Raw genomic sequence first — 13,102 nt, 5'->3', positions numbered from 1 at the left:
ACCCTCTAAGGGGCTCCGCGGCCTCGCGGGCCGCCGGCTCAGCCAGACCAGGGGCTGCGGCTCCGGAAGAGCAGGCCGGCACCGTGCCCCCGCCCGCGCCCGGCCCAGCCTCCGCCCGGGGCCGCCGACCTCCCGCGGCGGCGCTGCTCGGCGCCGAGAGCCCCCGCAGGGAAGGTGCCGAGACGGTACCTGCGCCTTGGTGCCCGGCCGGTTCCGCCTCAGCACTGCCGTCCCCTCCGCCATGACCATAGTGCCAGCGTCTGGGCGGCTGGAGTCGGTACCCGGATGTGGGGACGCTGCCTGCGCGGGGCGGGGCGGAGCGGCGCCCCGAGGACGGGAGCCGGGGAGGGGCGGCACCTGGCGGAACAGCGCGTCCGCGCGGGGCAGGGCGGGAGGGCGGGGAGAGGCCCGGAAGGGCCGGCCGGCGGCGGGAGGGGGTGACAGAAGGAACAGCCGGCGGCTGCGAGGCAGCGGCGAGGGAGGCAGAGGCCCGGCGGCGGCGAGGCAGCGGCGAGGGAGGCAGAGGCCCGGCGGCGGCGGGGGCCCACAGCGGTGGGGAGGCCGGCGCTGCGCGCATCTCCTCGGGCTTACGTTCGCTACATGAGTCGGACCGAGCTTGCACCATGGCGACCGTCTCGGTAGACCTTGTGCAAGCATAACTCCGTCCCGAAACCCACCGTCCTAGGCATGCAAAGTGGAAGACGGACCGACACTCTGTCACAGGAACTCCAAAGACCCTGCATGACATCGGCCCAATCCCAGATCAGACTAGACCGGGGCCGAGAGTGTAAGGGATGGCTCCACCATCCGCCGTCCTCAAAGCAAGGACTTTTTCAATGACAAGTCGGTTTGCGTCAAGGCCCCAGATGCCAGTGATCTGAGACCCAGTGGACACCTGGTAGGGGGCGTTAGACGGACAAAATGAGCTCGTTTTGCAAGTCAGAAAGCCCGAGGAGCAACTGAATGCCTCCTGGTGGGAGTTGTAGATCACACAGGATTTAAAATTTTCTTCGTTGCAAGTTTTTTTTTAAATATATATTTTATTGATTTTTTACAGAGAGGAAGGGAGAGGGAACAGAGAGTTAGAAACATCGATGAGAGAGAACCATCGACCAGCTGCCTCCTGCACACTCCCCACTGGGGATGTGCCCGCAACCAAGGTACATGCCCTTGACCGGAATCGAACCTGCGACCCTTCAGTCCGCAGGCCGATGCTCTATCCACTGAGCCAAACCGGCTAGGGCATCCTTGCAAGTTTTGAGTGTTCTTTTAGTCATGAAATCATGGCCGTTTTGGCAAACTTTTTTTGTTGTTGTTGTTTCCTGCTTAGAAACCTCAAATCTTTCATCTGGGATGGGAGAGGCCATAGGATAGATACCTAATGGGGAGACAGCAAGTGAAGAGTGCATACAGTGGGGTGACTTCCAAGAGAAAACATCAGCTATCCTATCAAATACAGGAAAAGATATATTGAGAATGCAGAGAGAACCATGTCACAGACATCATCCGAAGGTGTGAGGCCTGGAGGAGAGGTTGGTTAAACTGAGTGTGTGCAAAACTGAGTAACTGTCAGATACTTGGAACTTTGGCTCCGAGAATTTTAACAATGGGAAGTTGGTTTGCCTTAAGTAGGATTCCTGTTTTATTGAAGATGTATAGACTGGTAACTTTTCAAGAGCAAAGACTTAATTCTCAATGTCATCACCATCTTCTAGATACAAAAGGTTTATTCATTCAACAAATATTTATTAGTCAATCCCCACTATGTATTCAGCCCCGAAGCAGGAGAATGCAAAGACCCAGTCCGTAATCAGAAATTGCTCAGTGTCTAGCAATGGGACATGTATAAGTCACCAGTTCTCTTAGGAGATACAGTGCAAATCTAAGACAAGTGAGAATCCGAAGTATGTTGTCTCCCGAAGAGACATGGGGTGGGTGTAAGAGCAGAGTTTTAAGTAGGTCTGTGGACAACCCATCTCCAAGGATTAAGTTAAAATTTCTCATGTTCTGTGCCCCTGAGCAGTAAAAATATCAGGTACCTATCGTTGAGGGGCTCACCTTAATATTTTCTTACGTCCATATTTGTTATACTGTTTCAGCGCATCTGATAAGAACAAGGGAAAAAAAGGAATAAGTAGGTTTTTAATTCAGGAATAAAATACACATTCATCTCTTTGAAAAGTCCAATAAAGTTGCATGTGATGTCGACTCTGGCCTTGTTCAGAGGAAAAACCTTGTTCTTTAGGGTTGAAATATTTCTAGCTCATAACCTTCACATTTTACTTCCTCTGTGTCTTCAGATTATGACCTTTAAACAAAAACCTTTCTATAACCAGGGTTAATTTGGAGGGGGAAGAAAAAAAATAAAAACAGTATAATCAATAATAAGTTACATGTAATAATGTAAAAACTGGGATATTTTGGTTAAAGGAGAAGTAGTCTTCTCAAAGGCAATATAGAAAATTTAAAATAACTCTGAGCTGGGACTAGAAAATCTAGATTATCTTGCCTGTTGACCAGAAGACTTTGAACATACTATCAAATAAAAGTTTCCTTTTTTATTAAAAAAAGATTAATTGATTTTAGATGGAGGGAGAGGGAGAGAAAGGAACATCAATTTATTGTTCCACTTGGGCTGACCCAGTTTGCACAATGGCGACCATTTCAGTAAACCCTCGCGCACCCAGGGTTTACTGATGCACCCACTTGGTTGACTCTTGCCTGTGCCCTAATCAGAGATGGAACCCACAACCTTGGTGTTTTGGGACGACGCTCTAACCAACTGAGCTACCTGGTCAGGGCTAAAAGTTTCTTTAATTTTTTTTTTAATTAAATCTTTATTGTTCAGATTACATTTGTTCCTCTTTTTTCCCCCCCTAACTCCCCTCCTCCCAGTTCCCGCCCCACCCTCCGCCCTCACTCCCCACCCACTGTCCTCATCCATAGGTGCACAATTTTTGTCCAGTCTCTTCCCGCATCTCCCACACCCCTTTCCCCCCCAAGAATAGTCAGTCCATTCCCTTTCTATGTCCCTGATTCATTATAATCACCAGTTCATTCTGTACATCAGATTATTTATTCACTTGATTCTTAGATTCACTTGTTGATAGATGCATGTTTGTTGTTCATAATTTGTATCTTTATCTTTTTCTTCTTCTTCCTCTTCTTAAAGGATACCTTTCAGCATTTCTATAATACTGGTTTAATGGTGATGAACTCCTTTAGCTTTTCCTTATCTGTGAAGCTCTTTATCTGACCTTCAATTCTGAATGATAGCTTTGCTGGATAAAGTAATCTTGGTTGTAGGTTCTTGGTATTCAGCACTTTGAATATTTCTTGCCATTCCCTTCTGGCCTGCAAAGTTTCTGTTGAGAAATCAGCTGACAGTCGTATGGGTATTCCCTTGTAGATAATTGAGTCTCTTTCTCTTGCTGCTTTTAAGATTCTCTCTTTGTCTTTTGCTCTTGGCATTTTAATTATGATGTGTCTTGGTGTGGTCCTCTTTGGATTCCTTTTGTTTGGGGTTCTCTGCACTTCCTGGACCTGTAAGTCCATTTCTTTCACCAGGTGGGGGAAGTTTTCTGTCATTATTTCTTCAAATAGGTTTTCAATATCTTGCTCTCTCTCTTCTTCTGGCACCCCCATAATTCGGATGTTGGTACACTTGAAGTTGCCCCAGAGGCTCCTTACACTATCTTCGTATTTTCGAATTCTTTTTTCATTTTGCTTTCCCAGTTGGGTGTTTTTTGCTTCTTTGCATTTCAAATCTTTGACTTGATTCTTGCGATCCTCTGGTCTGCTGTTGGGCGTCTGTATAATATTCTTTATTTCAGTCAGTGTATGCTTAATTTCTAGTTGGTTCTTTATCACAACATCGAGGGTCTCAGATTTCTTGAGGCTCTCATCAAGTTTATCGGCAGTTTCTAGCAAATTATTGAAAGCCCTCAAAAGTGCGTTTTTTAGCTCTATATCCTCCATTTCTGTCATGTTTTTTTGTCTCCGCATTTTTTATGCTTTCTTGGTGCACCCCCTTGTGGTCTTTGTGCGAAGTCTTGTTGTAGTTAAGCCTTAATTGTTGTTGGCAAACTAGGGGTGAATTGACCTCCAGGCTAACTGGTTATGAGAGTCAGCTGTGTCTGTAGTGGGAGCGCTTCTGTGCTGGATCTCTAGGGCGGTGCTCATCTAGCCTTTGCCTGAGGCTATCCGGCAAATGCCTCAGTGCAGGGCTTGGGCGGGGCGGGTCCCTGGGGATCTACAGGGCAGGCGGAGCGAGAAGTTATGGCTGCTCTCAGTTCCGTCCCCAGCGGCTCTGCAACTGCTGCAAACCTCGGAGAGAAAGCTGCCTTCCCTCTTCTCCCGTTTGAGTCTGGGGCCCTAGAGACTCGCCCGGATCTGGAGCTCAGAGTCTGAAACTCCCTCTCGATTGAAAACGACAACCTCACCTCTGCACCTTAGTATTTCACCTCCGCACTGCGCCTCCTCTGAGTCTCAGTATGGATTTCTCTTTACTTCTAGTTGTAGAATCTCTCCTCAGCCAGCCTTCCTGTGGTTCTGGGTGATGTCCTTCCGTCTTTTAGTTGTATTTTTGAAGTGGTTGTTCGAGGCAGCAAACTCCGGCGTCAACCTATGCCGCCATCTTGGTTCTCCCATTTTTAATGAAAATAGTTCACAGCAGTTCTCTCTCTAACCTCTTAGAGTATGAAAGTAAATATAAAAGTAAATATTCCTGGAAGTCTCTTAGAGTTTTAGAATAAAATATTTTATAAATCCATAGTATCATAAGGAATTTAAAAAATATCTATCCAGCCTGGCCAGTGTGGTTCAATGGTTGAGCGTTGACCCATGAACCAGAAGGTCAAGGTTCAATTCCCGGTCAGGGCATATGCCAGAGTTTTTGGATCAATTCCCCAGTGGGGGGAGTATGGGAGGCAGCCCACTGATGATTCTCTCTCATCCTTGAGGTTTTTGTGTGTGTGTGTGTGTGTTTTAAATATATTTTTATTGATTTTAGAGATGAAGGGAGAGAGGGAGAGAGAGAGAGAAACATCAATGATGAGAGCGAATCATTGACTGGCTGCCTCCTGCATGCCCTGCAACCCGGGCATGTGGCCTGACCGGGAATTGAACTGTGACCTCCTGATTCATAGGTTGAAGCTCAACCACTGACCTATACCAGCCAGGCCTCATCATTGATGTTTTTATATCTCTCTCCCTCTCCCTTCCTCTCTCTGAAATCAATAAAAAATATCTATCAATATGAAATTCTTTGGGGGAATTTTAAATCCAAATAAAATAGTGAATGCCCATATGTGTAGTAAGGCACTGAGCAGGTGCTGAGAAACATGAATAAGAAGTATAAGGTACTTTCCTCAAAAAATAAAAATTAATGGGAAAGGGGGAGCTGTAGACTACTATACTACAAAGCAAAATGTCTTAGGTATTGAAGCAGCCCCTGTTGGTTGCCTACTTGCTATCCTTCCCCTTTGATCTTGCTCAATATCCATTTTTCCCTGTCGGGCCTGGGATAGGTATACCCATCTCCAGCTGAATTATAAATCCCTATTGGTCTAAGCCAGTGATTTTCAATCTTTTTCACCTCATGGCACACATAAACTACTAAAATTCTGCAGCACACCAAAATACACAATTTTTGCTCATCTGCCAAAAATATAGGTATAATTTTGATTCATTCATATGGGATGGCTATTGTTGTATTGATTATTGTCATTTTTTATTTGACAACAATCTAAGGGAAAAGAGGTCAGCGCCCCTGACTAAATAGTCAGGTATTTCAAGTTTTACAAATTCTTGCCATGGCACACCGACTGAAAATTGCTGGTGTAAACCAATGTTTAATTAAAGAATAAACATGTCCCTGGCGAGATAGCTCAATTGGTTAGCGTGTCGTCCTCATATAACAAAGATGTGGGTCCAAACCCCAGTCAGGGCATATATAATACAAGAATCAACCATCAAATGCATAAATAAGTGGAACAATAAATTGATGTTTCTCCCCCCCCCCCCCCCCCCCCCCGCCCCGTTTCTCTCCCTTCCTCCAAAATTAGGGTGTGTGTTTTTTTTTAAGAATAAACATGTGACTGCAGTTTAGCCTAAAGAAATACGAAAGGATATCTGATGGAGCACTTTGGGGAAAGAATTTCTTGCAGTCCTTTTTCCCGGCCACTGAACATTTCCTAGTCTGGGACTCCATCAACCATCACAGAGATGCAGGAGATTTCATTCCAGGCCAAGCAAAGTTGAAGCAGTAGGGAAGCGTGGGGATGTATATTCATAGTTGAACAAATTAGTGTCTATATACAATTTTATACATATATTTTCAACATATTTGAAAATTATTTGGTATGAAAATTTGTCGGAAGCCAGTCCACCCTTGCTGCTTGACACAGTCACTGCAGGGAAGAAACATCTGCACAGCTTATGTTTCAAGGGACCTGGTGTATATGGGATATGTGTTTTAAACAGGACCACCTCCCTGAGAAAGGTTGTTTCCCCAGGTGGGGATTTTTCCCTGGAGTTAGGGATTAACAGGACTAAGGAAGCAAATCAGTAAAACCCCTTAACTAAGTGCCAGGCGGGTAATTAATCACTTTAACTAGGAACAATCACGCTTAAGCTACATAATCTTTACTTAGGATAATCTCCTTCAGTTACGTCCTTGTAGCTTAACAGAACAATAGAGTAGTGACCTTGGAATGGAGATAAGAAATGCCCTAACCTTTGGAATAGAATGGATAGGATTAAAATCAACTGGTATAAATACAGATGTAACAGGAGAAGACAGGCAGAACCTGGCTGGAGAACTTGACTGGAGAACCTGGCGAGGCTGCTGATCAACTGAACGCATTTCTTCTTCGCCAACTCCATCCACACCTTTGGGAACCCCTGGACCTGCTGGGGTTGGACCCCAACAACTGGCGCAAGAACAGCCGCCTTCGAGGTGAGAGCTGGTGGCAACGGTTGGTGGAGAACCGTGGAGAACGGCTGCCTGCACCATTTTATCCTGTGCAAGCTCCAGGGGACGATCAGGCAAGATCCTTCTTACAAGACAAACTTACAGACTTTTCCTGCTAAGACGTCAATTTGTGTCTTAGAAAAACAGAAATACTGTGAAAGATTGAAATAACCTAAATCATCCAAAACTAAGGCATAATAACAACTTCTAGTACTTATATAGGAAAAGGACACTTATTTGTAGACATTAGAATATTAGAATTTGAAGCAATTAAGAATGTCTCTGCCAAGAAGACAAATAGCTATTATTAACCCTCCACCACCAGAATATATAAATACTAAGAAAAATGGGAGATTGACAAATCAGCTGCAGTATCTACAAAAAGTTGTCTTGAAGGCTTTATGGAAGCATAGTTTTTCCTGGCCTTTTCAGCAGCCTGTGGATGCCGTGAAACTAGATTTGCCCGATTATTACACCATTATCAAAAACCCAATGGATTTAAGTACAATTAAGAAGCGCTTGGAAAATAAGTATTATGTGGAGGCTTCAGAATGCATAGAAGACTTCAGAACAATGTTCTCGAATTGTTATTTATACAACAAGCCTGGAGATGACGTTGTTCTTATGGTAAAAGCTCTAGAGAATTTATTTAAACAGAAATTATTACAGATGCCAAAAGAAGAGCAAGTTGTGGGTGGTAAGGAAAGAAGAAAGAAAGGCACTCAACAGAATGTAGCAGTTTCTTCTGTTAAAGAAAAACAGTCTCCTAAAGGATCAGAAAAAGTATTGAAGCCGCAAGTGAGTCCCTCTGTATTTCCTGAATCATCTACTACTCCTTTAAATATGGCACAAGGTGCGCCACCCAACTCTACCTCACAAACAGTGGCCCAGGTTACAAAGGGTGTAAAGAGGAAAGCAGATACAACAACTCCTACAACTTCAGTCGTTAATGCAAGTGGTGAACCTTCCCCAGCACTTCCAGAAAAAAAAACAGCCAAAATGCCACCCGTAAAAGAAAGTGGGGGGAAGAATGTTTTGCTGAATTCTCAGCAACAATATAAAGTTAAAGAAACTGAACCATTAAGGCACTGTAGTGAGATTCTGAAAGAACTGTTTGCAAAGAAGCACTTTTCATATGCATGGCCCTTTTATAATCCTGTTGATGTTAATGCATTGGGACTCCATAACTACTACGACATTGTGGAAAATCCAATGGATCTTGGAACTATCAAGAGAAAAATGGACAACCAAGAATATAAGGATGCATATGAATTTGCTGCAGATGTTAGATTAATGTTCCTGAATTGCTACAGATGCAGTCCTCCAGATCATGAAGTAGTGACAATGGCAAGAATGCTCCAGGATGTGTTTGAAATGCATTTTGCAAAGATCCCAGATGAACCTGTTGAGAGTAAGCCTGTATATAATATCAAAACAGATACCACAAAGTCCCCTGGTAGAGAAAGCAGTACTGAAACTTCCTCTGAAGATAACTCTTCTGGTGATTCTGAAGACGACCAAGATCACTCTATTGCAAAGCTTCAGAAGCAGTTTCAAGCTATTCATCAGCAACTGGAGGTTCTATCCCAAGTACCTTTCCATACGCTAAAGGAAAAAAATGACAAATCTAAACGGGAAAAGAAAAAAGGAAAGGTTGATAACACGGATGAAAATCCAAGAAAGAAGTTTAAGCAAATGAAATTAAAGGAGAAATCTAAGAGCAATGATCCAAAGAAGAGGGAACAATCAGTGTTGGCTCTGAAGTCTGAGGATGAAGATAATGCTGAACCTATGAGCCATGATGAGAAAAGGCGGTTAAGTTTGAATATAAGCAAACTCCCTGTAGATAAACTTGGAAAAGTCCTTCATATAATACATTCAAGAGAACCTTCACTGAGAAATTCCAGCCATGAGGAGATAGAGGTAGACTTGAAAACACTGAAAACAGCAACACTGAGAGAGCTAGAAAAATATGTTGCTGCATGTCTAAGAAAAAGACCACTAAAACCTAGTGGTAAGAAAATAATGAAGTCAAATGAAGAACTTCATGCACAGAAAAAACAGGAGTTGGAAAAGCGATTACTAGGTGTCAATAATCAGTTAAATTCCAGAAAATGCCAAACAAAATCTGAGAAAATGCCATCATCCACAGCTGTTATTGGCATTGATTCCCGATTGAGTGACAGTAGCAGCAGTTCGTCAGAGTCTGAAAGTAGTAGCGGTGATTCAGTTACTTCAGACAGCAGTGATTCCGAATCAGAAATGTTACCTAAATTTACTGAGGTGAAACAGAATGGAACTCCTTCTAAAGAGAAAGTAAAGATACAATCTACTATGCGAGATACAACCTCTAGCACTATTGCCCTTTTTCATCAGACTACACATTCAAGTGGAACCGCACCAGATCACCACCAGTTAGCAATTAATCATCAAGAATTAGAACATAAACGGAGTGTGAAAAACATTTCACCTTTACAAATCCTACCTTTTTCAGGTGGTTCTGAAAATCACTTGAATGGCCTAACTGTGATGCATCAATCCGGGGATGACACAATGGTGGTCGAGTCTGAATGTCAAGTTTCTGTGCAGAAGGATATAAAAATCAAGAATGCTGACTCTTGGAAAAGTGTAGACAAACCAGTTAAAACTCCAGGTGTATGGAAATCCTCAGATGAGCTCTTCAACCAGTTTAGAAAAGCAGCAATAGAGAAGAAAGCAAAAGCTCGAACACAGGAACTAATACGGAAACATCTGGAACAGAATACGAAGGAACCCAAAGTATTTCAAGAAAATCAAAGGCACCCTGGTTCCACTCTAGAATCTTTTTCAAATAAGATGCCAAGCAAGTGCCTTGGAGACAAGCAAAAAGAACATCAGCAGTCATTGGAAGCTCAAGAGAACAGTAGTCTTGGGCTTCTCAAAGACCGTAATTTAGCAAGGAAGAGAGAGCAAGAGCGGAGGAGGAGAGAAGCAATGGCTGGTACCATTGATATGACTCTTCAACGTGACATTATGACAATGTTTGAAAACAGCTTTGATTAAAACTCAGTTTTTGGCCAGAACCGGTTTGGCTCAGTGGATAGAGTGTCAGCCTGCGGACTCAAGGGCCCAGGGTTCGATTCCGGTCAAGGACATGTACCTTGGTTGAGGGCACATCCCCAGTGGGGGGTGTGCAGGAGGCAGCTGATCGATATTTCTCTCTCATCGATTTTTCTAACTCTCTATCCCTCTCCTTCCTCTCTGTAAAAAAATCAATAAAAAAAATATTTTTAAAAAATGTGATATAAACTTACAATATATTATATTATTCCGATATATTATATAATATATAATATTCCGATTAATTACAAACAAACAGAGGAAGCCACGGGCGAGGGCGGGGACCCCCGTACACGGGCCCACGTGGCGGAGCTCAGCTGGGCACGGGCCGCCTGCCGTTTCCGCAGCCCCTCCCCGCAGGCCGGGCGGGCCGCTCGGTTCCGGGTGCCCGCGTTCTCGGCCCGCCCCAGCCCGCGCCTGCATTGTGCGCTGGCAAGAATGCAGCCTCCTCCCCTGTTTATGTCGTTGGGGAGGAGGCTGCGCCGGTGGCTGGGCCGGGAGGCTCGGGCCTTTGGTGATAAGCCTCGGTTTCCCCGGGCTTCGCTTCTCAGGTACTTTGGGGTCCTCTCTCGACTCCCCCAGACTTACTCCTGGAGGATGTGGAACACCTGGGCCACGTTCCTGCAGATGAGCCGCCGGACGTCCACCGCGTTACCCACCGGGACCTCCAAGTGCACCCCTTCCCAGAAGGTGCCCACCCTGCCGGGCACCATCGCGTCCAACAATGACTTGGCCAGTCTCTTTGAGTGTCCCGTGTGCTTTGACTACGCGCTGCCCCCCACGCTGCAGTGTCAGAGCGGCCACCTGGTCTGCAGCAACTGTCGCCCCAAGCTCACCTGCTGTCCCACCTGTCGGGGCCCCTTGGGAACCATCCGCAACTTGGCCATGGAGAAGGTGGCCAACTCAGTCCTGTTCCCTTGCAAACACGCCATTTCGGGGTGTGAAATCACTCTGCCGCACACCCAAAAGGCGGACCACGAGGAGCTCTGTGCGTTCCGGCTGTACGCCTGCCCCTGCCCCGGCGCGTCCTGTCGGTGGCAGGGCTCCTTGGATGCCGTGATGCCCCACCTGATGCACCACCACAAGTCCATCACCACCCTGCAGGGGGAGGACATCGTGTTCCTCGCCACCGACATCAACCTCCCCGGGTCTGTGGACTGGGTGATGATGCAGTCCTGCTTCGGCTTCCACTTCATGCTGGTCCTGAAGAAGCAGGAGAAGTGCGACGGGCACCAGCAGTTCTTTGCGATCGTCCAGCTGATGGGAACGCGCAAGCAAGCGGAAAAGTTTGCTTATCGACTTGAGCTGAACGGTCACAGGCGGCGGATGACTTGGGAAGACACTCCCCGATCGATTCACGAGGGCATCGCAACGGCCATTATCAGTAGCGACTGTCTAATCTTTGACACCAGAATCGCACAGCTTTTTGCCGAAAATGGCAATCTAGGCATCCATGTCACTATTTCTATGCGTTGAAACGGCGAGCCCACATTTTTCTGGCCGGTGTTTAAAACCATTGCGTTCAATTTCTCAGAGAATAGGCACCCTTCTGCCTGCCCACCTGAAACTTTTGGAAGGTGGAGCTAGTCGCATGAAGGTAAATAAAAGGAAAGGCTTGTTAAATACAGGAAACGGTTGCATGTAGTTATTACGGCGGCGCTAACAGCACCAAGGGTTAGGTGGTGGAGTCTGACCAGACCTTCGTTCAGCAACCTCCCTACTTGAGTTCTGGCTAAGAAAGAATTCAGAGGCAAGACTCAAAACTATACCAGTTTCTTTTTAGAAAGTCACAGAGGTAGAGGCAATGGGATTCAGAAAAACAAGTTACACAAGAAGGGCACTTGGAGCGTAGGAAAAAGAGAGAGGGGAGGAAATGGCACCTGGATGAAGAGGGGTGGAGAAAGGCGGGGAGTGTTCCTTAAAGATCACCTCCTTGGGTTCTCCTTGAGAATATCTGGAGGCCTCAGGGGAGGACCCCCAATAGGATATGTATCAGCTTTCCCGGTGTGCCCTTTCAGGATCACTGTTGATCACAGATTGATCAACACCAGGGCAGGTGCGGGGGAGGGTCATTAGTCAATGCAGCTGGTCCTGATGTCAGCCATGGCCTGGCTTCTTTGGTTTTGCTGCTTTTCTGGGCCTGGAGCTGAAACACAACTGAGGTCTAGATGTACTTGATGTGGGTCCACATCTCATTGTCTTGGGGGCTGAATGTTTATGGGCTATTTTCTGGCCTCCTTGTTGGTTCCCCCTCTAAGGGTCTAACCCACATGACTAGCAACATGGCAGGGAGGAAAGGTTAGGGGAGGATCTGAACTGAATGACCAGTGATATGAAAGGTCAGAGGATCTAAACCGCATGACCACCAATATGCTAGGGAAAGAAAGGTTTTCCTGGAGACAAGGTCCTTGTTTTCCCATTTTGCCCCTCAGCACCCAGAGCTTCCCACCTAGTGACCTTCTGTACTTGGCCCATGCTCCTTGCTCTGCTCATGTCTAACTGCCTATCACATAGTAATATTAATATATTTAAAACTAGAGGCCCGGTGCAGGAATTTTGTGCACTGGGGGGTGGGTCCTTCAGCCAGGCCTGCATCCCCTTGCAGTCCAGGACCCCTTGAGGGATGTCTGACTGCCAGCTTAGGGCTGCTCCCCACGGAGTGGGCCTAAGCTGGCAGTCGGACATCCCTCTCACAGTCCGGGACCCCTCAGGGGATGTCCACCTGCTGACTTAGGCCCACTCCCCACAAGGATCCGGCGTAAGCCGGCACTCAGACATCCCTCTTGCAGTCTGGGACCCCTCGCTCTTTTGCTTGCTGTTGCTTTCTTAGCACTGCCGTGGAGGCAGGAGAGGCTCCCACTACCACTGCTGCGCTCCCCAGCCGTGAGCCCATAGGTGATTGGCTGGCCAGCCCCACCCCCTATTGGGGTGGGGGGAGCTATCAGGAGTGGGGCCAGCTGGCGTGGAGGGGCTGCAGGCCTATCTCGGTGGGGTGGGCCGATGGGGGGCGGGGCTGGCTGGGGGGAAGGA

The 13,102-nt window shown here is 46.5% G+C and overlaps 3 protein-coding genes across 5 annotated transcripts in view; 2 read left to right on the top strand and 1 right to left on the bottom strand.

Annotated features, from left to right (window-relative positions):
- The window catches only part of LOC139014890 (MOB-like protein phocein), a 41,068-nt gene that overhangs the window by 20,162 nt on the left and 7,804 nt on the right, over positions 1–13,102 (bottom strand). Inside the window, exon 1 of one of the 2 annotated variants that reach the window (XM_070421766.1) lies at positions 190–281. The exons of the other annotated variant lie outside the window; for it this stretch is intronic. Within the exon in view, the coding sequence (XP_070277867.1) occupies positions 190–249 (60 nt within the window). The 5' untranslated portion in view covers positions 250–281. Of the gene's footprint in view, positions 1–189; positions 282–13,102 lie in introns of those variants that run through there. 2 annotated transcript variants of the gene reach the window in all.
- LOC139015492 (bromodomain testis-specific protein-like) lies at positions 7,250–10,015 on the top strand. Of its 2 annotated transcripts, XM_070423269.1 has the most exons (2): positions 7,250–7,437; positions 7,576–10,015. In XM_070423269.1, exons 1-2 carry the CDS (start codon positions 7,250–7,252, stop codon positions 10,013–10,015), a joined length of 2,628 nt encoding a protein of 875 aa, XP_070279370.1. The 2 variants fall into 2 exon arrangements, with proteins under 2 accessions (XP_070279370.1, XP_070279368.1); XM_070423267.1 differs by having other exon boundaries at positions 7,250–10,015.
- LOC139015494 (E3 ubiquitin-protein ligase SIAH1-like) lies at positions 10,700–11,674 on the top strand. Its single transcript, XM_070423270.1, has one exon. The coding sequence runs from the start codon at positions 10,700–10,702 to the stop codon at positions 11,546–11,548; it is 849 nt and encodes a 282-aa protein (XP_070279371.1). The 3' UTR covers positions 11,549–11,674.

This window comes from Myotis yumanensis, unplaced genomic scaffold (assembly GCF_028538775.1).
Source record: "Myotis yumanensis isolate MYYU_CA2020_CCGP unplaced genomic scaffold, mMyoYum1.0.hap1 SCAF_8, whole genome shotgun sequence".
In the NCBI taxonomy this organism is placed as follows: Eukaryota; Metazoa; Chordata; class Mammalia; order Chiroptera; family Vespertilionidae; genus Myotis; species Myotis yumanensis.
Note: the sequence above shows the minus strand (reverse complement) of the source record. Positions and strands in the feature narration are given on the sequence as shown.

Excerpts from the sequence above, each read along its gene's own strand:
- LOC139015492 (XM_070423267.1), top strand. The coding sequence starts at position 7,250 with ATGTCTCTGCCAAGAAGACAAATAGCTATTATTAACCCTCCACCACCA.
- LOC139015494 (XM_070423270.1), top strand. The coding sequence starts at position 10,700 with ATGAGCCGCCGGACGTCCACCGCGTTACCCACCGGGACCTCCAAGTGC.